The sequence below is a fragment of the Aquarana catesbeiana genome, linkage group LG07, assembly GCF_042186555.1.
Source record: "Aquarana catesbeiana isolate 2022-GZ linkage group LG07, ASM4218655v1, whole genome shotgun sequence".
Lineage (NCBI taxonomy): Eukaryota > Metazoa > Chordata > Amphibia > Anura > Ranidae > Aquarana > Aquarana catesbeiana.
Genome location: NC_133330.1, coordinates 63,196,468 through 63,221,583, shown reverse-complemented (window position 1 = coordinate 63,221,583; position 25,116 = coordinate 63,196,468). Strand labels below are relative to the sequence as shown.

Below are 25,116 nucleotides of genomic sequence, written 5' to 3'. Positions count from 1 at the left end.
CATAACAGTACTAATCTTTTTTTTTTTTTTTTTTTTTTATATTCTTTATTTAAGTAAATTTCATACAGATAGACGTGGGAAAAACAGTGATACCAAGCTGACCGTGAGATACAACCCATTTTAAAGCAGTAGTAAACTTTAACAAAAAAAAACAAAAAACAAAATCTCTCTGCAAGGTAATTTTACCACCACTAACAGTGCTTCCATTTTCACCTGGTCTTCCTTGCAGGTTCATGGGCTCCGGCCATGGCACAGAGCTCTGAAGGGACAGCATTGAGTATGTTGGCCAATCAGAGCACATGCCCCGGTGATGTCACCAACTGGATAAACAGCGAATATCTCATAACAGTGCACATTTAGGAGATATGTCTTGTACCTACAGGTACAGTATCTCACAAAAGTGAGTACACTCCTCACATTTTTGTAAATATTTTATTCTATCTTTTCATGTGACAACACTGAAGAAATAACACTTTGCTACAATGTAAAGTAGTGAGTGTACAGCTTGTTTAACAGTGTAAATTTGCTGTCCCCTCAAAATAACTCAACACACAGCCATTAATGTCTAAACTGTTGGCAACAAAAGTGAGTACACCCCTAAGTAAAAATGTCCAAATTGGGTCCAATTAGCCATTTTCCATCCCCGGTGTCATGTGACTCGTTAGTGTTACAAGGTCTCAGGTGTGAATGGGGAGCAGGTGTGTTAAATTTTATGGTATCGCTCTCACTCTCTCATACTGGTCACTGGAAGTTCAACACAACACCTCATGGCAAAGAACTATCTGAGGATCTGAAAAAAAGAATTGTTGCTCTACATAAAGATGGCCTAGGCTATAAGAAGATTGCCAAGACCCTGAAACTGAGCTGCAGCACGATGGCCAAAACCAGATGGTAACTGTAAATGTTTTCGTTTGGGAAAAGTAGTACATATTGTAATGGACGTGTTCTAGGCAAATAAACATGTTTAATACATGTGGGATTCTGTTCAAGCAGCAGGTATTGATGACATTTTAGGGGATTTCAAATTAAATTAGTTAATCCAATAATGGCAAGATCAAATGCTCTGACAAACTATATTTTCAGAATTTCTGTATGTAAGTTCAAACAAAATTTTACTGGTGTATGACTAGTTTAAGAGAATAGACCAGTGGTTCTCAACCACCGAGCAGTGTCCCAGTATCGGGCTGCAGCTTTCCTCCTGCCAGTTCCTGGCTTCCTGTCTGCCCTGACAGCTAAAATGTAGCGGCTGTTGACCATGGCTCTTAAAGAGTGCAATGGGTTGCATTTCCGCTTGCTCCTGGAGTGGGGGTAGAGATGAGGGGTCTGTCTTGCCAGTTCTGGCTGCCCTGAATGTGTGATAGTCCCATCAATGAAGAACACCAGGCTCCATCTTCCCTACTAGTACAAAACAGCAACCAGTGCTGGTTGGAGGGAGTCTTGTGGATTTGCCTATGTCTGGGGGGCCAGTAAAAATGACTGCTCCAGGGACATTACATTAAAAAATTAAAATTGCAAATTTGCAGAGAACTGGAGTTGTAACCAATAGGATCCAATCAGATTTCACCTTTATTTTTGGGGAAACATTTAAGAAGCATTTGATGGGTTTCTGAGAGGTACAACTACACAGAGCACGAAAGGTTTAGAATGGGGTCAGAAACAGGTCAGTTGTAATCTACCTGTCAATCGGGGCCATGTTGGGGAATAGACAACTTTGGAAGAATTTACCAGGCCCTGGACTCCCTAAGGTTGAGAACCACTGATATAGACAATGAAGCCTTACGCAATAAGCTAAAGAAGTCCCCATTCTGAATGGTATACAGACACCCAGATAATGCTTTTAAGCCAGAAAGTAGTGTCCCCACCCTTCATATATGAACCAGCTTTTAGTAGTGATGCAAAATAGGTTTCATCACTCCCACATACTCCAGTCTACATTCTGGTGCAGTGGATAACACCAGAAGTCTTCCAATGTAGAGTATGTATTGAACAGGACATGCTTCCACAACATTCCTACTGTGACAGTGATTATACATTAAATGTCTAATTAGTAACCCGCACCCCTGGTTCTGGTTATTTGTTTAAACATCTGACCAATACATGTTTGTGAATGGTGTGATGGAGAAGCCTTCTTACCTTTCTGAATGAGGAGTTCCATAACATCTGTGTGTCCATGCTGTGCAGCCAAGGCCAGTGGTGTAAGCCCAAAGTTACTGGCCCAGTCAGGTTCAGCTCCAGACTGGAGCAAAAGCCGCGTGATGTCCTTGCGGCCCAGTTTTGCAGCCTCATGGAGAGCCGTTCTGTTATCAGCACATGGTAAGTTTATGCTCGCATTGTGTCGCAGCAACAAAGATGCAATATCATAGGACCCATGACGTATCGCTGAAAAAAACAAGAAGCAGTTTAAAAAATAAATAAATACCACTAAGTATATAATATTAAATACTTTTATTACCTATAACAAGGGGTGAATCCTCCATATCGTTTTTAGCATCAGGGTCACAGCCATTGGATAGCAGGAAGGTGACGTTGTCTAGTCTACAGTTGTCTACAGCCAGGAACAGTGGGGTTTCACCTTTTAAGGTTTCCTGATCCCAAGTATCATAACTAGAAGCTGAAAAAAAAAATATAATGTCATTTGTTGTCCTGATTCAGTCCTAAATCAGTTTACCAAAATACAAGGACTAACAGTTCAAATTACATTCTTAAAGGGGAATTACAGCTTATATAATGTTACTTTTAAACAATACTAAAATGCCAAGAATAGCCAAACCACTAACATAATGATCAGTCAGATATTTGTGCTGCTGTACAATGGTAAGGAGAACATTAGAGGAATGCATAAACAATCCCAACATTGTCAATGCTGTTATTCTAGTAAAGAATCCTAGGGGAAATCCTAGGCCATTCTTGATAACTAATACACCCAAACCTACACTATATTGTCAAATGTATTGAGATGCCTGCCTTTACATGCACAGGCCAGTCAAGTTCCTCCATCCCAAACTTGCTCATCCATGTCTTTATGGACCTTGCTTTGTGTTCTGGTGCGCAGTCATGTTGGAACAGGAAGGGGTCATCCCCAAACAGTTCCCACAAAGTTGGGAGCATGAAATTGTCCAAAATGTCTTGGTATGTTGATGCCTTAAGAGTTCCCTTCACTGGAACTAAGGGGCCAAGCCCAACCCCTGACCCCTGAAAACAACCCCACACTATAACCCCCCTCCACCAAATGATTTGGACCAGTGCACAAAGCAAGGTCCATAAAGGCATGGATGAGCGAGTTTGGGATGGAGGAACTTGACTGGCCTGCACAGTGTCCTGACCTCAACTCAATAAAACACCTTTGGAATGAATTAGAGTGGAGACTGTGAGCCAGGCCTTCTCGTCCAACATCAGTGCCTGACCTCACAAATGCGCTTCTGGAAGAATGGTTAAACATTCCCATATACACTCCTAAACCTTGTGGACAGCCTTCCCAGAAGAGTTGAAGCTGTTAGAGCTGCAAAGGGTGGGACAACTCAATATTGAACCCTACAGAGTAAGATGCCATTAAAATTCATGTGCGTGTAAAGGCAGACGTACCAATACTTTTGACAATATAGTGTATCAAGGTCACAGGTACCAAATAAGAGACATCTAGGCTCATTGTATACTTTAAATCCACGTTCTTCAGTTGTTGGTGGATAAAGTGGATTGAATCACTAACCAACATTATCTCTTGGGGACTGCAACAGTAAACTTTTGTACCTGATTTCCAAACACTGCCTTTCTGCTGCAGCCATAGCACGTGGTCTCACCCATAATTTATTCTGCAAAAAAATGTAGCAAGAAGAGTGAGACTCCTCCAGTAGGAAGGAAAGCAACATTTCAGAGCACAGAAGGCCGTTAGGCAGATTTGGCCACTGGTTTCCCCAAGAGATATAAAAATGCATTTGGTGAGTCAATGGTCACTGAAATTTTATTTAGATGGATTGAATCTTTAAGGTTCTTGTTTTGTGTGTATCTTCATATTCTGTATAAACAATAAAAAAAAGAAAAAAAAAAGAAAAACTAACATTTAAATGTTTTTTCTAAAATAGTTTTATCTTTCTGAGCTGCAGCCTCATGAAGTGGAGTCCATCCTCGATCATCTGTCTCCTGGAAGGCAGAGTGGTGGTCACTCAGTTTTGTTAAAGTCTTCTCATCACCTGTAAGACATACAGTACATAGGGTTAGCAGTTCGAATGCAATGTACAAAATTGTATTAAAATAAAAAAAATAAATAAAATATATTGTACATTAAAGTGATCCTTCTGTAAACTACTAATCCCCCCCATGTAATGGAGATGAAAAGGGAAAGCCATTGTTTGTAATCCAGCTTGTGTGACAACCATGGCTCCCTCTAGATACAGTGGAGTGAGTGAGCATAGCCATCCTAGAAAAAGAATTGTTTTATTCACAAGACTACCAGGTGAAAAAAGAGGAAAGAAATGCTTAAATAAAAGAAAACAAATCCAGCTACCACATTCAAGGACTTGAAATTAGGAAATTAGGAAGGCAGGGTAGCAGTCTGAATAGGTCCATATTTTTGATTATCAGCTATCATATGCAGGTCTAGCTCACATGACTTCAATCACTTTGGCTCAAGATTCTGCCATTGTGGATTCAAGTCACATGACCCAAAACCAAGTGCCATGAGATCTGATAAAAACAACACATAGGGAAGTAAAGGAGGAGGAGGAGGAGTTTCACATTCCTTTCCAAACATTTTTAGGTATTGGGAAACGCCTGCTAAAACCAATTAATTGGGAGTCAGTGGGAAAAATGCCCCTTATGTTGAAAGCCTGTAGGAAGAATGTCCACTTTACAGTAGTGGTCAGAATACCACCCTTACAGACAGCTAGAAAAATCATTGATGTCATGCCGATGACTCTACCAAGCGGCATTTGCCCCGGAACAATGCAGAAACCATCAAATGGGAGGTCAATTAACTTCAAGGAACTCAGGGAACCTTAAGGCTAAAGGAACCCCTAGCAACCTCTTGAGGAACCCTAGGGTTCCATGAAATCTAAACTAAGAATGGCTGTTCTACATTTAAATGTATGTCAAGCCCAAACTTTCATTTTAGTTTTGGATGGAGTGGGTAGGAATTAGAACCCTTGTTTTGCTGATGTCCGGGGGCTCTGTTAGAGACATATCACCTCATTTACTGTGCTGGTGACAACATTTTCATCAGACAGGAAGTAAGATAAAATCTCCAACATGGACAGAAATAAAATTTATTTTGTGTAGAATAGGAGATGGCTAGAACCGATTTTCAGCTTTTTATGGCAGTCTCTGTCCTAGTTACAGATTTTCCTCCTCTACTGTTTGGTGAATACGCTGTCTCCAGTAAATGAGGGAAATCTATCTAACGGAGTGCTGGATAGCAGTAAAATTTTTGCGTGTGAAATCCAAGCACCACACAACGAATTTAGTATCCGAAATTAGGTTTTATTCAAAACATATGGCAGGTGCTACAGCCAACGCATTTTAGGGAACATACACCGAGTGTAAACTCTGTGTTTTGAGCCCATCAGCTGCTGAAGTAGTGCTGAATGTTCAAAACGCAGAGTTTAAACTTTCAATTTGAGTTCCTACCTATACTGTTTCTTTTAAACCCTGATGAAGGGGGCAATGTACGTTCCCTGAAAAGTGTTGGATGTAGCACCTGCAATATGCCTGGCATAAAACCTCATTTTGGTCTCTAAAATCTTGGTGTGGCACTTTAATTTTCACTCTCAAACCTAATTTCTAGAATATGAGGCAACTGTTCCAATTCCTCAGTTTTCAAGAGGAACTCACCCATCACTTATATGTCCATTGAGATGCCACCAGTACATTTTGGTCAAATACATCAATCGGTACACAAGTAAATATTCCCAAGGTTCCAGCACCACCAGTCTACCACTTCAAGCAGTAAACACATGGCAGGGGTTTGATTCCACAGCCACTCTATCCAAAACTAAAGAAAAAAAAAACAGCTTTGGCTAGACAAACACTTTACTCATACAGTGATATATTGGGAGTGATTGGGTGCGTGGCATAGGCTGGTAAAACATAGCTTGAATTTCAGACAATTCCTGCGGCATCAGCTGATATTCAAGCTCTTGGTAGCCCTGTCGGCACCACCTGGCTAGACAAACCTGACGTCTCCACCTTGCCTCTCTACCATGTTTTCACTGAAAACAAATACAAAGCATTCTGTAAATCAGGGGACACAGGCTGCATGCGTCCCAAGATGGCTATGAATGCAGCCCAACGCAAAATCATAAACTTACTTAACCATTTAATACCAGGCACTTTCGCCCCTTCCCACCCAGGACAATTTTCAGCTTTCAGCGCTGTTGCACTTTGAATGACAATTGCACGGTCATGCTACACAAACAACATTTTTATCATTTTGTTTCCACAAATAGAGCTTTCTTTTGGTGGTATTTGATCACCTCTGCGGTTTTTATTTTTTGCTAAACAAACTAAAAAAGACCAATTTTTTTTTTTTAAAAAGGTTTTCTTTGTTTCGGTTATAACGTTTTGTTTTCTCCTTCACTGACGGGCACTGATGAGGCAGCACTGATGAATTGGCACTGATAAGGAGGCACTGATATGTAGAATTGATGGGCACTGATAGGCGGCACTGATATGCAGCACTGATGGGCACCAATAAACGGCACTGATATGCAGAACTGATGGGCACTGGTAGGTGGCACTGATGGGCACTGACAGGCTGCTGTTATGGGCACTGACTGGCAGCCATGATGGGCACTGACTGGGGGCCATGATGGGCACTGACTGGCAGCCGTGATGGGCACTGACAGGTGGCTGTGATGGGCACTGACAGGCGACACTGATTGGCACTGATAGGCGGTACTGATTGGCACTGACAGATAGCACTGATGGGCAGCACTAATGATGAGGTACTGACAGGTTTTACTGCTGGGCACTGATTGGCATTGTGATAGGCACTGTTATCTGTTTTTTTATGGGGCACTGACTGCCAGCTTATGGGCACTTTTTAGCAGCTGTGGTGGCACATCTGATGGGACTGTGCTGATAATCATTATAATCGGATATGATGTTAGGATTTCCGTATCAATCAAGCCCCCTTCCCCTGTATCTTAGTTCAGTCCCATATTTTTGGGGTTTATTTATCAGTACGTTTTTGCCCTATCAGCCCACTTCTTATTGCTCTTACTGTTTTAATATTGATCTATTTTATTTGATTTATGCTTATATCTATTTATTGTTTATTGTTTTAAAATGTTCAAATTCATGTGATTGATATTTACCATATGACTTTGGGTTATATTTTACCTATGACAGTGTTGAGCGCCTGTCCCTTCTGTTTTCTCGTTGTTTATTTAGGTATGGGTTATACACCTTTTTAAATGATTTATAATCTTCCCCTTTTTTAATGGCGAATATTGCCAGTTTTTAGTGGGTTTGTATGTTTTTGAGAATACAGCTTTAGCAGCCCCTATTGATCCTTTATTACACTACTGATGCCCCTGCAGTATGTTACCTCCCTTCCCATACATCTGTCACGTAAAACTCCTCCTGACAAGAGATGGATCGAGCATCAGTCACTTTACCCTTCCTTGCTGACAGTGCGGGAGATGAGGGAAGGCATGTTCCACCTAATTGGCCGCTTAGATCAGCTGGTATATAGGATGGGCGGGCGTATTGTACACCCAAACATGGCCGCGCCGTACGATCCCCAGGAAAATGGCCGCCGTAATGTTAACCATAAGACTCCGGGAAAATGGCCGCTCATTAGCGCCCATTATAAGACTATTTAAAGACAAGATCCTAGCCTGTACTTATCCTCTGATGAAGTCACGTGCGGTGTGACGTCACGCGTAAGGACGGGACAGGCTCTACATACTGTGATAGTGATACGAGCTCGCCGCTCGTCGGAGATAGGAACATTATTGTTGGTTTTTATGTGAGTACCCCTGTTTTACCTAATAAAGTACTTGTTTAAATAGTATTACACTATTGGGGCTCCCTGTGTTTTTTATCCCCCTGTTTTACCGAGGGAACCACCCCCTGTAACTAGGACCGCGAGGATAGGTCTCTGCATCCTAGGAGGACCCCCCTTAAAAGATTCTTGGCCATATGTGCTTGCTCCATTGCTTCAAGGAGGACCCTTGTAAAGACCCCTGGTTATATGCGCTTGCCCTATTGCCTTAAGGTAAGGGGCCATCTCTTACATGAGTGTGTTTACACGAAGCTGAGCACCATGTGATTTACGTCAAGCACCACGGAGCGACTGTTGCATGTTAGGACGCTACCACTATTATTTAAAAAGGACTTTTTTTACTGTCACATCTGGTGCATGCCAAACTATCCAAGTCACATTATTTATTAATATCGCTTGCCATAGTTCCGGACAATCCCTGAACATTGCACTGGCTTACATTTATTTATTTTCTCATTTTCTTCACCTTGCACCTTGTCACTTTATGTGCTATTTTGCTTGCTACTCAATTTGAGTCACACAGATTCCTTGTTACGATGTGATGATTGCTGACACCATTGATTTTTGCACATGATTACAGTTATGGACTGATGATTTATTTAATGGCACTATTTATGATGAGTGAATTTTTAGTGATTTTATTTTTCACATCTATTTGTTTTTAGCACTGCTAATGTTTATTTATGAGTGCGATTTTCTATGATTGATGCCAACACTTCCTTGATGTTTACACCACCTTTTAATTATTCACTATCACCCTAAGTCTTCTAATAAGGGTGTCTAGGATTAGCGCAGCACCATCTAATATTTCTATGTCCCTTTAAGGTTCGGTTTGCACCTGTATTTGGTGCATGCAGCTTGTCCTTAGGATTTTTATCAGAACTTATACCTGTTAGCGCGGGAATAATTCCTTTATTTTTGTGCTGATAATCATTGTTTCTGTTCATCAATGTGCTGATTATCAGCACAGACCCCCCCCTCTGACAGGGAGAGCTGCTCTCCCTGTCAGCGCGAACCTAGGAATGGCGTTTACCGGAACTTCCTGGTTCACGCGATGATCAGCTGTGATTGGTCACAGCTGATCATGTGGTAAGAAGCCTCTGTCAGAGGCTTCTTACCACGATCAGAGATGCACCGGCATTTTATCCTGCTGGCCGTCAATCTGCTATAGGCCGGGCGGAAAGTGGTTAAAAATGTTAGTTTTTGTAAAAATGTGCTTACACTTGCAAAAACACATGCGGCCAAAGAAAAATTTGACAGTGTCTTTTTATTGGACTTTTATAAAGAAGAAAAATATCCCACTCTTCGCAGTCACGCCTTATTCATGTCATTAATTTTTGGCAGCACCTTTATTTGTGAGCAACTATTTTCAGGGATGAAGTACACGAAAGGCAAAATTAGAACCAAAACATCTGATGAGCACCTTGAGAACTCATTGAGAATTGCTATTACTGTACATCCATCGAACCAGATATTGATGTGGTAGTTTATCAAAAACAGTGTTACATTTCGCTCTAGTTTTATCTTGCCCTCTTTTACTTTTATAATAAAATATATATTAAAAAATGAAATTATTTTACTCAGATATGGACATTATCTATATCAGTGATCGATAACTGTCCTTATTGTATTTTATGTTCGGCCCAAGAAAATTGTTCTTCCAATGTGTCCGAAGGTTAAAATGTTGGACACCCCTGCTGTAAATGATGGCAGTTCTGAGTAAGCAATTCCTTGCACTCAGTGTTTAGTGGGGCAGCTGCTTGGCACATGTCCTAGAAGATCGTGCCAATCTCTGTAGTAGAGCCAACTACTACAGCGTTTGTCATCTTTCACAGCAGTGTCTCAGGTATGAGATATGCGTACATTGGTGCAAGATGGACTATTGTAAGTATGCAAGTAATGTAATTCCTGGAGTTCAGCTTTAACCATTGAATTCATGGTATATATTATTCACTCTTTCAATTGTTAGACTATTTAAAAAAAAAAAGTTATTAATTAATGTACAGGGATATATTCAATATGTGTATGTTTTACCTTTCTATACCATATAAAACAGACCAGTTGACAACTATGTTTTGTCTTTAGAGAATAGAAAAAATGTACTGGAACAATGCCATAAGACAAAAACATGTAAAGTTAAAGTCACATACCGACTCGAATGGCAGCCACAATCTTGTTGTGTTCTGAACTCATGGAAAAAGGGCTGAAAGCAACAAATGATTACATACAAGTTATTTTTTATAAAATTTGTAAAAGTATCACATTTTGTTTTTGATCATATACAAAGTGCTCTATGGAAGTACTTTTGCACAGTGGAGGTAAGTATAACATTTTTGTTATTAAAAAAAAACAAAAAAAAAACAAACCTATACAACCACTTTAAATCTGATTGTTTGCCAAGGGATATTGTACACCATTGGCGCTGTTTGCACTGCCTTATTGAAAAAAATTACCACATTCTAAATGTTTTTGTTTTTCTTTGGGTCTCTGATATTCAGTTGAAATGTATTCATTCATTCATATTGATGCAAACAAAATGTTACCTGCTGTTTTCTATGGTCTTCACAACAGAATCATTTTTGAAGGCTTCTTGAAGACTTTGATGTATAACATACTGGGCTGCAACATCATCATCCAGATCATCACCGAACATAGACAAATCCATCATGTTTTGGAGAACACTGAAAGAGAAAGCTGACAGACAGTTACATTTGGTTTGTGTTGCAAAGAAAACATTGCAATGTATTATAATGTCATTTTTTCTCACACAACGCTGGCAATGACACAAGAGATGATGTGTTTAACGTCTTCTAAAGCTGGACATGTGTTGTTAGTGTTACCATCTATGTAGTGCATGGGCCCTACCCATACAATGTGCCTCAATTCCAACCAGGACATGCTGACACTACATGGTCCTCGGAAGAAGTTGGACAGTTGGACTATAACATGTGTGGCCAGCTTTAAATACAGAGGTTGGAATAGTAGATTATTTACTAATTTTATAAAAGACCAAAATTGTTTTTGAAGAACCGCAGTACCATTGATATGCAAGTTTTGGATGTATGAACAAGCTTTGTGCTAAACAAGCACTTAATACATTGTTAAAAGAGAAGTATTTTTTTTTAACCCATCAAACTTACCTAGGTGGATGCTGCATCTGTCCCCCGGCATCTCTGCACTGAGAACCGATCGATCAAACTGCCGCCATTGGCTCGGTTCTCTCAGCTTCTCGAGCGGAGAGCTGCTGACTGTTAGTCAGCAGCTCTCCTCTCTTCCATGTTCATTGGAGCGCTGAGCTGTGGAGGGGCAGGGAGCGGCCATCTCAGTGGCCCGCTGAGAGCCTGAGACAGGCACCTGGTGGATCCAGACTTTATTGTTGTGTTGAAGCAGTGCCTGGACTGATTCCAGTGACGTCAGAAGAAAGCGGACTTCAGACCGCTCTCTGCTGAAAATGGGTCACAGGAGTGCAAAACAAATTGCCTTCCTATGACCCAGAGAAGAAGCCCAACCAAACAAGCTCAGGTTGGACTTCTCCTTTAAACGTGACCATACACTAGTAATTTCATTTTAAAATGTTTGTTTTAAGAACGTCTGTTCAATTGTATAATCATTAGTGTGGCCAAATTGGCATTCGTTCTCAACCATTTTGGTTGCGATTTAAACCCATTCATTTTTTTTAACAGTAAATTTTTATTTATGTTAAGTAAGAAACATACAAATACAAATTGCCATATACAGTAATCAACATTAGTAGTAATATCAATACTATAAAGGAATTTAGTATAGGATTGTGCAGTTCTTGATGTCCTGGACCTGCCTACCCTTAAAGGGGTTGTAAAGGCATTTTTTTTTTTTAAATAACAAACATGTTATACTCACCTCCACTGTGCAGCTCGTTTTGCACAGAGTGGCCCCGAACCTGGTCTTCTGGGGTCCCTCGGCAGCTGTGTCAGCTCCTCCCCGCAAGTAAAACGGGGGGGCCGGTATTGTCGGATGTTTTTTCACCTTAATGCATAGGGTGCATTAAGGTGAAAAACGCAAACCTTTACAACCCCTTTAATGGGTTCATACTATAGGCCTGGGAGGTCACCAAGTTAAATCTATAATTCAGCCCATTTAAACTTTAATAAGGGAAGGAATAATAGAAGAGGGAACCAGAAATAATAAACTACACCAAAATTTTACTCAAATGATTGATCATAGTATTCCAGTCTGAGGGTTAAAGTTATAATTTACATTCTTTTAAGTACTTACAGGCTCTAGAGTGAGATAACCAGTTATGCCATTTGTTTCTAAAGGTGGTGGTGGAGTAGTTCTTGTATGCTAGCATCAATTCGAATTGTGCTTGAGTAATTAGTCTGGATATAACCGTAGATAGATTAGGTGCATCAATAGATTTCCACAGACTCGTTATTGTGAGTCTTGCCGCTATTAAAATATGAACCACAATTTTCCTGTATATTATGGGATATTTATCAAGATTTTAACCTAATAAGGCTGTAGCAAGAGTAAGCGTGGAAAGGTTTCCTGTAATATCTGCTATGAAGGATGTTACTGAATTCCAAAAGCTTTTCAGGTTTTTACAGCTCCATAAAATGTGTCCATAAAAAGGTTGCCAGTTTGTTCATTGCATCTCCAACAAATGTCGGATGTGGAAGGATAGATTTTTGATAATTTGTATGGAGTTAAATACCATCTGTTTGTTATTTTTTGAGCATTGTCACAGTGTTCAAAACACAACGATGAATTATTAAATATTTTTATGGATTTTTTCCATTGGTCCCCAGGAAAATTCTTGATCTAAATCCTTCTTCCATTTCATCATATGTGCATTTTTGTTTTTTGAATGGGAGGTCAGTAGATTATAGATAATGGAAATTCCTCTCCTTTTTTGTTCCTTTTGGTGAGTAAAGAACTCCCACAATATTGAGGGAATTTCTATATGTTTAATGGGATTGAAATCTTTTAAACGGTTACACTTTCCAAGCTTGCTCATAATTACAGACCTGAAGTGCAAAGGTAGATTTTTTTGTATACATGGTAGCCTGGTTGAATCCAGTCATCTACTGATAATCTAATTCTACAATAATTTATTACTTCTGTTGGGATAGATACTTTGGATTTTTTTTCTATATTTTTAGTTTTAGAGAGGATGTGTTTCCATGCTAATATTGTGGCTTTGATACTTAATAGACTTTAGGGAGTAAGGTATTAGCTAGAGCATAGAGATCATAACTTTTAGTAGAATCTTTTTCTATATTTAACCACTTCAATACAGGGCACTTATACACTTTCCTGCCCAGACCAATTTTCAGCTTTCAGAGCTGTCGCAGTTTGAATGACAATTGCGCGGTAATCCAACACTGTACCCAAACTAAATTTTTATCATTTTGTTCCCACAAATAGAGCTTTCTTTTGGTGGTATTTGATCACCTCTCATTTTTTATTTTTTGCTAAACAAATAAAAAAAGATCGAAAATTTTGAAAAATAAAAGTTTTGCTTTTGTCTCTGTTAAAAATTTTTGTAAATAAGCAAGTTTTCTCTTTCACTGATGGGCACTGATAAGGCGGCACCGATACGTTGGCATCAATGAGCAGGCGATGGCACTGACGATGGCCACTGATGGGCACTCATGGGTGGCACTGATAGGTGACACTGATGGGCACTGAAAGGCTACAAAGATGGGTTCTTATGGGTGGCACTGATAGGTGGCACTGCTGGGCACTGATAGGCATCCCTGGTGGCACTAGTAGGCATTGTGAGTGGGCACTGATTGGCAGCTGCCTGGGCATTGATTGGCAGCTGCCTGGGCACAGATTAGTATTTCCCTGGGGGTCTAGGGGGCATACCTGGTGGTCCAGTGTGGATGGCTTCCCTGGTGGTCCTGAGCGGCTTCCCTGGTGGTCCTGGGTGGGATCCGAGGGGGGCTGTGCTGATAAACAATCAGCACAGACCCCCCCCCTGTCAGGAGAGCAGCCGTCTGTCAGACGCGAGTGAGGAAAAGCCGATCACGGCTCTTCCTATCCACATCGTGATCAGCCGCGATTGGACAGGGATGATCACGTGGTAAAGAGTCTCCGTCAGAGACTCTTTACCTAGATCGGTGTTGCGGGGTGTTAGACTGACACCCCGCAACAATGATCACTGCGATGTGCACCCTCGGGGGTGCGCAGCGGCTCAATATCCTGAGGATGTCATATGACGCCCAGTCAGGATATTGAAACCACTTTGCCGCCGTCATTCTGCTATATGGCGGGCGGCAAGTGGTTAACCATAGCTTGTCTTCCTGTGTGGTGAGCCAAAATTTCATCTGGTCTATCTGGTAGATTCATTCCTTCTGAAAATGTATTGTAGTAAATTGAAAATTCCACTCTGGGTTTCTTTCTATTCCATATAAAATGTTTAAAGCGGAGTTCCAACGAAATGTTTATTTTCTTTAAAGTCAGCAGCTACAAATACTGCATCTGCTGACTTTTAAAATATGGACACTTACCGGTCCAGAGTGCCACGCGATGTCCTCACCTGAAGCCGATCTGTCCCTCGGCTCTCGGGTGGAGGCGCCGCCATCTTCGGCAACCCTTGCGGGTTCACAGCCTGGTTCCCTACTGCACATGCGCGAGTCATGCTGTGCGTCTCCCAGTAGACAGCGGGGGGGGGGGGGGGCAGAGGAGGGGCTGCATTTTAAGTACAGCTATTTTTCCGACCCAAGATAGATGGGTTTTCAATATGTTTTGCAGATCTTTGTTGACTTGTTCTAATAGGGAGGGGAAATTTGCCTCATATATTTTTGTTGGTGGGAAGGTGAGTTGTATTCCTAAATAAATTATCTAGGTGTTATCCCAGTTAAATCCATGTTTTGTGCACAGATTATTGATTATCGCAGTAGGAAGATTCATACGGAGGGTATAACATTTGTTTTGATTGATTTTATAATATGACACCTCCCCAAATTTTTCTAGTAATGCTTGTACTGTTGGTAGAGATATTTCAGGCTTGGTTAGTAATCATACGTATGTATGATGTCATCGGCGAATAAACCTAATTTATGCTCATATTGTCCTATGGTTCCTTTGATATTTGGGGATGATCGTATATACTCCGGTAACGGTTCTATCGCGAAGAAGAATATTAGTGGGGACAATGGGCAACCTTGTCTGGTCCCGTTTGTTACCCACTTCAATACAGGGCACTTATACACCTTTCTGCCCAGACCAATTTTCAGCTTTCTGCGCTGTCGCAGTTTGAATGACAATGACGCGGTCATGCTACACTGTACCCAAACTAAATTTTTATAATTTTGTTCCCACAAATAGAGCTTTCTTTTGGTGATATTTGATTACCTCTGCGGTTTTTATTTTTTGCTAAACAAATAAAAAAAGATCGAAAATTTTGAAAAAATAAAAGTTTTGCTTTTGTTTCTGTTAAAATATTTTGTAAATAAGTAAGTTTTCTCTTTCACTGATGGGCACTGATAAGGCGGCAGCGATGAGGTGGCACCAATGAGCGGGCACTGACGATGGGCACTGATATGCAGCACTGATGGGCATTGATAGGCGGCACTGATGGGCACTCATGGGTGGCACTGATGGGCACTGAAAGGCTGCAAAGATGGGTTCTTATGGGTGGCACTGATAGGCAGCACTGATGGGCACTGATAAGCAGCACTGCAGGGCACTGGTATGTGGCACTGATAGGCATCCCTGGTGGCACTGGCAGTGGTAGGCATTGTGAGTGGGCACTGATTGGCAGCTGCCTGGGCATTGATTGGCAGCTGCCTGGGCACAGATTTGTATTTCCCTGGGCGTCTAGGGGGCATACCTAGTGGTCCAGTGTGGATGACCATCCTGAGGGGGGGCTGTGCTTATAAACAATCAGCACAGACCCCTCCTGTCAGGAGAGCAGCCGATCTGCTCTCCTCTACTTGCGTTTGTCGATCACCGGCTCTTCCTATTTACAACGTGATCAGCCGTGATTGGACAGGGCTGATCACGTGGTAAAGAGTCTCCGTCAGAGACTCTTTACCTAGATTGGAGTTGCGGTGTGTCAAACTGACACACCGCAACAACGATCGCCGTGATGCGCGCCCCCAGGGGCGCGCAGCAGCTTAATATCCTGATCACGTCATATGATGTCCGGTCAGGATATTGAAAACACTTTGCCGCCGTCATTTTGGTGGGCTAAGGTGAAATTTCTAGATAATATACCTGACGTAAAAACTATTGCAGTAGGTTGAGTATATAATGCCATAATGGCAGAATGTTTAAAGCCCTGAAAACCGAATTTGGTTAATGCTTTTGATATATATTCCCAATGCATTCTATCGAATGCTTTTTCAGCGTCTAATGCTAGAAGTAAAGATGGTATTCGTTCATTATGAAGTAGATTGATTAGGATCAGCATCCTTCTAGTGCTGTCAGGTGCTTGTCTTCTTTTGACGAAGCCTACTTGGTCAGGTCTAATTAGTGAGGGTGTTTCATTAACTAGTCTATTGGCCAATATCTTTGCATATATTTTAAGATCGGAATTTAATAGAGATATAGGTCTGTAATATAAGGGGGATGAAGGGTCCTTTCCTGGCTTTGGTAATGTTATTATTATGGCTTCCAATAGTTCTTTTGAGAACATTTTAGAATTTGCTGCTTGATTAAACATGTTTGTGAGGTAGGGAACCAAAATCACTTTGAAGGCTATATAATAGTCTCTTGACAGGCCATCAGATCCTGGCGATTTATTTTTTGGCAGCTCTTTGATGACCTTTAGAATTTCTTCATTTGATATTGCTTTGTTAAGCTGTTCTAATGATATAGGGTCAGTATGAAGTAAATTCACATTATCTAGAAATTCTGTGTTTTTGTCGGTGTTAGGTTGGAGGGTATGTTTGTCAACCTTTAGGTTGTATAATGCTTTATAATACTGCAAGAATGTATCTACAATTTCATGTGGATTAAGTATTACTTTTCCTGAATTATGATGGGTAAGTTTATGAATTTTAATTTTATTTTGGCGCTGTTGTCGTTGAGAGGCCTACAATTTATCTGCTCTGTTGCCTTGGGAATAATAATTAAAATTTAATTTTTTGAGATACTTGTCGTGATCTGCAGTAAGAACAGATATGAGTTGGCTCTTAGGTTACTAAGCTGGCGTTCTAGGTTTGTAGCTTGAGGGTTTTTTTATGTATTTCTTCCAATTTGGATAGATCTTTTAAAAATTTATTTCTTTTACTAGTTTTACTTTTTTCTTCCCTAGTGGCTATTTGTATATGAAGACCTCTAGCATAAGCTTTGTGAGTACACCACAAGGTAGAGCTTTTGACAGAATCTTTATCATTTAATACAAAGAATTCCTCAAGGCTTTTTTTCATCACAGTCAGATATTTCTCCTGAGAATGAATAAAGGTATTATTCCTCCAGAGATAATTATTGGTACAAGTTTGGTTTGAATTAATTTCAAGTGTAATTGGTGCGTGGTCAAACCACGTTATGTTGTGAATGCTAGCATTTGTTATCTTTGGTAGGAGATTTTTGTCTGTGATTAAATAGTCTATTCTGGAATATGTTTTATGAACGTGTCTTATGTAGTGTGTAAACACCTCCAGGGATCATACATGTCTTCTGCTGAAAAGATGTTAGTTATTCCGCTTCTGGAAATCTTTCCCTTCTTGGATGTGTCCAAAACCAGATTCATTGGTGCATTGAAGTCTCCGCATATAATGAGATATCCCTTCTGTATTTTTTGTGCTTTCTAGATAACTTTCCGGATAAATTGGTGAGGATTTTTGTTGGGGGCATAAATGTTGACAATTATGTATTTTGTATTGTCTATAGATGCTACCAGAATTATGTATCTTCCTTGGGTATCTGTTTTGATATCTATTTGTTGAAAAGAGACAGTGTCTTTAATTGCCGTAATCACCCCTTTTCTTTTTGATATTGTTAGAAACAAATATTTGTGAGAATTTTTGATGATTAAATTTGGGTGGATTATCTTTTGCGATGTATGATTCCTGGATGCAGATTATATCGCTTCCGAAATTTATAGCATCAGTCCAAAGAGCTCTCCGTTTATAAGGGCTATTTAGGCCCTTCACATTCAACGACATAAGTTTAAGATTCATTGTAGATAAGAAAATGAATGCTGAGGTGTAGTATTATACCTGTATGTGAGTATACTACAGAAGTAATGTAGTTATATTTTCCCTCCAGTAGGTGGAGATGTTGCTCCAAGTAGAATATATAGGTAATAAAGAAACAGGGAAAGTCATTTAACATAAACATACAAAAAACATGAAAAAAAAGGAGTTGTAGTGCAACTCCAGTGTACAGTAACATGTACTAAATATCAGGGGATATCGGGAATAACATGAGATTACCTGAGTTTTGGATTCCCTGTGCTTCAGAAAACCCTGAGTTTTAGCATAGAATGGGCTTGCAGTGGGCCCAATTTGTAGAAAAAGATTTTGTAGAATACACTCATCTAGGTTTTTTTTTTCCAATCTTGGGACATTGTTCCAGGTATGGTTTTATCCATTGGGTTGTCCTCCTGACTTGGGAGAAGGCCCTATATGAGAGAAGGATTTTCAAGCCTTGATCCAGGTTATTGATTGAGTATGAGGTGCCTTTATGATCCACAAGTATTTTTGCGGGCAATCCCCACTTGTAAATCATGCTATGGTTTCGCAGGATCTTTGTAATTGAGTTAAGATCTTTGTGCGCTAGAATTATCACTTGAGATAGATCTGAGTATAGGATGATTCCCGCATATGGATCAGGGAGTGGGAAGTGGCGATGTGCATATTGCTTTAGTTGATCTTTTACCCCAAAAAAGTGAATTCTGGCTATGACATCTCTTAGTAGCTTCTCTGCGATGTGAGGTGGTTTAGGTAATCTATGGGCTCTATCAATTTCAAGCTCTTGTTGCGGAATTGAAGGAATTAGTTCTGAGATCTTCTTTTAATAAAGCATTTCAGATCTGACGGTTTCACATTTTCAGGTATGCCTCTGAATTTCACATTGTTTCCTCTGTTTCTGTCCTCGATATCTCCCACTTTAATTCTGAGTTGTTTAACTTCTTCCTCCAGATCAAAGTGGGAAGTCACACATTTTACTCTCCACATAATCTACTCTTTTTCCTATTGCATCAATCTTCATTTTAGATTTCTGCATAAAGTTTATCATATCGTGCTGCAATGCACCTCTTAATCGTTGAATCAAGTATGGGCTGACCTGCTGTTGGTATTGCATTTAACTTTTCATTATATGGATTATTTTCAAATAGCCAGTTATGCTCAAGATTTGCTGTGTTAGCATTACCTTCATTAGAAGAAATCCTTTTTTGTTTAAAGTGGAGTTCCACCCAAAAATGGAACTTCCACTTTTTGGATTCCTCCCCCCCTCCGGTGTCACATTTGGCACCTTTCAGGGGAGAGGAGGGAGCAGATACCTGAGACACAGAACACAGCAGGGACCAGAGAGGACGCGCAGTGCGACTCGCGCATGAGCAGTAGGGAACCAGGAAGTGAAGCCGCATGGCTTCACTTCCTTATTCCCATACCGAGGATGGCGGCGGCAGCAGCCAAGAGACGAAGGACGGATCGGCTTCAGCTTCCGACATTGCGGGCTCCCTGGACAGGTAAGTGTCCATATACTAAAAGTCAGCAGCTGCAGTATTTGTAGCTGCTGGCTTTTTAATATATTTTTTTTCAGTGGACCTCCGCTTTAACTGGACTCAGTGTGTCCTCCTGGTGGTCACTGCTGTTATGGATCCGTGTAGCAGTGCAATTCTCTTCTCCATGCTCAGCCTGGGCAGCTTGCTGTACCATGTTTTAGTGAGGGGAGGAGCTAGCGTTATCTTTGCTTCTCTGGGTTGCAGAATGCACTAAGTTTGCAGGGCCCTTCTCTGGACTTCCATTTTGCTGACATCCTTCTCTCATTCCCGCTGCTCTCCGGTGCAGGTTAGTGTCCTCAGGGCTCTCAAGTTGCTTGGCTAGTCGCTCAGGGAAGTCCGTGATTGCGGAGCTCCCTTACAATGCGGCCATTCACTTCCGCGGCTGACCACGCCCCCTTGAGCCCATTCATTTTGAACCGCATCGCACCAAAGAAGTGCAGACACCTTTTTTGGAGCTGCACAGCAACGGCTCGCATGGTCGTTTTTTCACCATGCTATCCGCTGCAGGCAAACCGCACTGCATTTGAAACGCGTGTCATTAACTTTGTATTGACACCCGCAGCGAATCGCAAACACAGTGCAACGCGATGCGGGAGACACGCAGGGATCACGGAGTTTCCTGCACCACATATGTGTGAACCTAGATAATGTTACATAGTAGGTGAGGTTGAAAAAAGACACAAGTCCAATCTATGTGTGTGATTATATGTCAGTATTACATCGTATATCCCTGTATGTTGTGGTCGTTCAGGTGCTTATCTAATAGTTTCTTGAAACTATCAATGCCCCCTGCTGAGACCACCGCCTGTGGAAGGGAATTCCACATTCTTGCCGCTCTTACAGTAAAGAACCCTCTACATAGTTTAAGGTTAAACCTCTTTTCTTCTAATTTTAATGAGTGGCCATGAATCTTGTTAAACTCCCTTCTGCGAAAAAGTTTTATCCCTATTGTGGGGTCACCAGTATGGTACTTGTATATTGAAATCATATCCCCTCTCAAGCGTCTCTTCTCCAGAGAGAATAAGTTCAGTGCTCGCAACCTTTCCTCATAACTAATATCTTCCAGACCCTTTATTAGCTTTGTTGCCCTTCTTTGTACTCGCTCCATTTTCAGTACATCCTTCCTGAGGACTGGTGCCCAGAACTGGACAGCATACTCTAGGTGCGGCCAGACCAGAGCCTTGTAGAGCGGGAGCATTATCGTTTTATCTCTGGAGCTGACCCCCTTTTTAATGCATGCCAATATTCTGTTTGCTTTGTTAGCAGCAGCTTGGCATTGCATGCCATTGCTGAGCCTATTATCTACTAGGACCCCCAGGTCCTTTTACATCCTAGATTCCCCCAGAGGTTCTCCCCCCAGTGTATAGATTGCATTCATATTTTTGGCACCCAAATGCATTATTTTACATTTTTCTACACTGAACCTCGTTTGCCATGTAGTTACCCACCCCATTAATTTGTTCAGATCTTTTTACAAGGTTTCCACATCCTGTGGAGAAGTTATTGTCCGCAAATACAGAGATTGAACTGTTTACCCCATCCTCCAGGTCGTTTATGAACAAATTAAATAGGATTGGTCCCAGCACAGAACCCTGGGGGGCCCCACTACTCACCCCTGACCATGTTTTTTAAAGTATTTTTGAATAACATTTGTCAAGTCATCCAATGTACTGATGAGAATTTTTGTATAAGGCCTTATGTACACTGCTGCTGGTAAACAGACGTTTAGGAGCAGTTGGGCAATTTTTTCAGCTGCCCCTGAACTCTCCTCTATGTTATCTTATCATTACATGTACACAGGATCGTTTATAAAAGTTTCTAGGCAGTTGAGTTTAGAAGCATTTTTTTTAAAGCAAAAAAATGTGTTCAGGACGGATGTTCAGAGGCATTTGAAACGCCAAATGTTTGTAACAGCGTGTATATGCGTCTAAACGCAGTAACTTGCATTTTCGTTCTCTTGCAGCCCACAATATACAAGGGTTCTGAAAAGTGTATATTTTCCCATTGCAAACGGTCAGAAATGATTCCCCATTGATAACGCTTCTAAACAAAAATGCTCCTAAACGAAAACGCAGTATGTAAAAGTTGCAAAACAGAAATTTTTTAAGGTCGGTTACTAGCTGTCAAGTTACATTATTCGGAAGAGGTTTTCAAATGTCCAGTGTACATGAAGCCTTAATGTTTGTGTAAAAATTGTTACAAATGTTCTAAAATCTACTAGCATATGGTCAGCTTTAGTTTTACGGTTATCAGTACCCAGTGGCCATTCACATAGTCTACATGCTTGTTAATTCATGCTATAATTATATAATTTTGCTACAGTTGCCAGCTGTCACTTATTTGTGGGACAGTCCCTGGAAAAGTCCCTGTGTTTGCATAGTGATCAACTGCCCAATAAAGTCTGGATTGTTTTGCATGCTGCAATTTGTCAGCTATTTTACAGTGCTATTTATTAGGGGTGATATTCATATCATACTATAGCGTTACCAGGCTATGGTTCTCAAAGATTTCTAAAAACTTTTATAGCTGTTATCATATGTGAAATTATTTAAATGTTGCTTTTTGTTCCTTGCTGATAAACCCATGAAACCAGTTTGGGAACCAATGGTATATCCAAGTTCCATACACAAGCAATGATGTGATGCAGAGCTAGACAGTAGCTGGCCTTACACCTGTAGAATGTTACCAGCCTAACCCGAGATAGGGGAGTTAATTTTCTAAAGGCACATAGGCTGTTCATCTTGCAAGGGAAGTTTCCCCAGAGCTTGTCAAATTTTATCCAATCACATGCAAGGAAAATGAAAAAAAAAAGTATATTTGCTTGCACATGGTTGGATGATGGAAGTCAGCAGAGCTTCACCTCATTGATTAAGCTATGGGGAAAAATCCCCTTGCAAAGTGCAACTTCCTTTGCAAAGTAAGCAGTCAATCTGCCTTTAGAATCACCGCAATGAGTCAAAGCTGATGAGCATGTTATTAAAGAATGGGCAAAGTTTGACCTACCTACAAGGTGCTGAGAAAAACCTAAAGCAGTCTTTGCTCCCCCCCAAAAAACAGCCAATATTCCCCATATGCAGTGTATGGGAATGAAAGGGAGAACCTGAATTGCCATTATAGAACTCATGCAGACTGAGACACTTCTGCTAGATCTCGGCCCTATATGCATTAGTACTACCTGATGATTTACTATTTCTAGATGGCATATGCAAATGAGATTTGGATAAATTTCATTAACTAAAAAGTTGAGTGATGATGTGTGAAATGTTTTAACCACCAATTATAAATCATGTTAATGAATTTAAAGTTCACTTGTTTCAAAAGTGGACGAAATAATTATATCTATTCTATGATGAAAAAATGAAAATGTAATGAAACCGAAATGAGACTAAGCACAGCCTACCAAAAAGTTCAGTAAATCTACATAAACAGATAGCTAAAGTTATATGCAGATTATGAATTTTCCTAAAAAAATTAAGATTGGCCCTACCTCTGAAATCTCCTAATTGGTCATTTAATGAGATAATCTGCCCCAATGACCTAAAGGGAAACTCAAGAGGTGGGGGAAACTTAATATTTACAGAAGATGATGGGATCTGCTTATATTTTTTCAATTTTTCATCCCTCTCCTTTTCTATTGTTTTGACATGTGGTCTTCAGTGCAGGTAGCCTTTTGCTGATTCATATTTTCATCATATGCTCAGTTTGAATCACCTGTGTTTACATTAAACATACATGGTTGCTATGATATAACACACTTTGAAAATCAGTTTCCTTTGTGCTTTGCAGAATAACCCCATTTATATATTTTAGGTAAAACCCCACAAACTGAAGACTCTTACCTGCTCTGTCAGTATTTGTTGGCGCTCAGTAATCCTCTTGTCTAAGCATAAGCTCATCAGGTCACATTTTCTTAGGATTAACACTGAAAACTACACTGTTAAAGTGGAGGTCAAGACTTGGCCGTCAGCTCACTCCTCAGCATAACCTCATGTTTATTTAGATGCAGACATCTCCAGAGTCTTCACTGATGACCTATAAATACCGGATCATGGGACAGTCGGCCCCCTCTCACGTGGGTGAGCTATGTTTGGTAACACAATCAGGTGGATTACAGCAGAGGAATTAGAAGAGGCTGCAGATCCTGGACTCAGAAACTCACACTGGGCTGGAATCACACAACCATTACACAGGCAAAAGTTGCACTATCAGAAGGATTTACACAGCAACTGCAAGTCTCTACAGGTTCCTTTTTGTTCCAATATTGGCCTTATTAAAGCAGAACAAGTTTATTTTTTCAATGCAAACACTCTGAAACTGCAAGTTAAAAATATTTAATACATGCATGCAAATCTGTTTTCCTTGTGGCCTTCTTGACAACTGTGTAGACACAGCAATAATTTCTAGGATTTTCTGACTTCTTGGTTTAAGCTCTGCCACCTGCAACAGTTCAATGGTTACAGCTCAAAGACTTGGCAAACCTTCTTCTATCTGCAAGATAGCATATAGATCAGTGTTTCTCAACTCCAGTCCTCAAGGCGCCCCAACAGGTCATGTTTTCAGGCTCTCCATTATTTTGCACAGGTGATTTGATCAGTTTCAAGGTCTTAGTAATTATCAGCTGTTTCATCTGAGGGAAATCCTGAAAACATGACCCGTTGGGGCGCCTTGAGGACTGGAGTTGAGAAACACTGATATAGATAACAAAGTATGGATCGAGCAAAAAATAATACTTTAGCAAGTACTCGTGCCACCGTAATATTTAGCTTGCAATTTCACAGTGTTTTCATTAAAAGATATACTTTAGTTCTGCTTTAACAAGGCGATACAGACACAATGATAATCTACAAAGAGCACTGACACGTAATATTCAGTCATTTAAAAAGATCCTGTCAACATGCTTATGCAAGGTAATGTGATGGTGTTAATGGAAATGGCAAGGCCTGACCCCATATCCTCACCTTACCTGTGCTCCCTTGCAGTTTCTTGCTCCTCAGCAGTCACAGCTAAGATCAGCAGTGTTGGATGTCACTGCTCCGGGCATGTGACAGCGCTTGGGCCTAGCGAATAGTTGCTAAGCTCAGGTATCACCACAATGGAGCTGGTCACATGTTTCTCCTCCATAGCTGGAAGTGGTGGGTAGTGTTGCTGGCTGTGAAGAAGCAAGTAGTTGCAAGGGAGCACAGGTAAGGTGCGTATATGGGGGTCAGGGGATACCGTTACCGAAGGCAGGGCCACCTTCTCCTGCACTGATTAAGGGAAGGTTATAACCCATGTCAGGTTAATTTTTGCCGAGTTCCATTGGATAGATTTTCCTTCCCTTTCTGCCCTAAAGACAAAACAGTAAGTGAGAGGAAATCCTGCAAATTAAGGGAATGCCTTGGGGCCCCCAGGTCACCTGAACTAGTGTTCCCATTGGAAGCTTTGCCCTCTATTACTTTTCTGGGGACAACCC

General features: G+C 40.7%; 1 protein-coding gene across 2 annotated transcripts in view; it reads right to left on the bottom strand.

Moving 5' to 3' along the window:
• ASB14 (ankyrin repeat and SOCS box containing 14) overlaps positions 1-23,689 on the bottom strand; it is a 52,431-nt gene extending 28,742 nt beyond the window's left edge. Inside the window, exons 1-6 of one of the 2 annotated variants that reach the window (XM_073592249.1) lie at positions 23,504-23,689; positions 10,543-10,693; positions 10,150-10,202; positions 4,056-4,187; positions 2,453-2,611; positions 2,134-2,379 (exon numbers count right to left, since the gene is read on the bottom strand). In XM_073592249.1, the coding sequence (XP_073448350.1) occupies positions 2,134-2,379; positions 2,453-2,611; positions 4,056-4,187; positions 10,150-10,202; positions 10,543-10,667 (715 nt within the window). In that variant the 5' untranslated portion in view covers positions 10,668-10,693; positions 23,504-23,689. The remainder of the gene's footprint in view (positions 1-2,133; positions 2,380-2,452; positions 2,612-4,055; positions 4,188-10,149; positions 10,203-10,542; positions 10,694-23,503) is intronic. The other variant, XM_073592250.1, reaches the window with a different exon arrangement.
• Between the last annotated feature and the right edge of the window lie 1,427 nt (positions 23,690-25,116).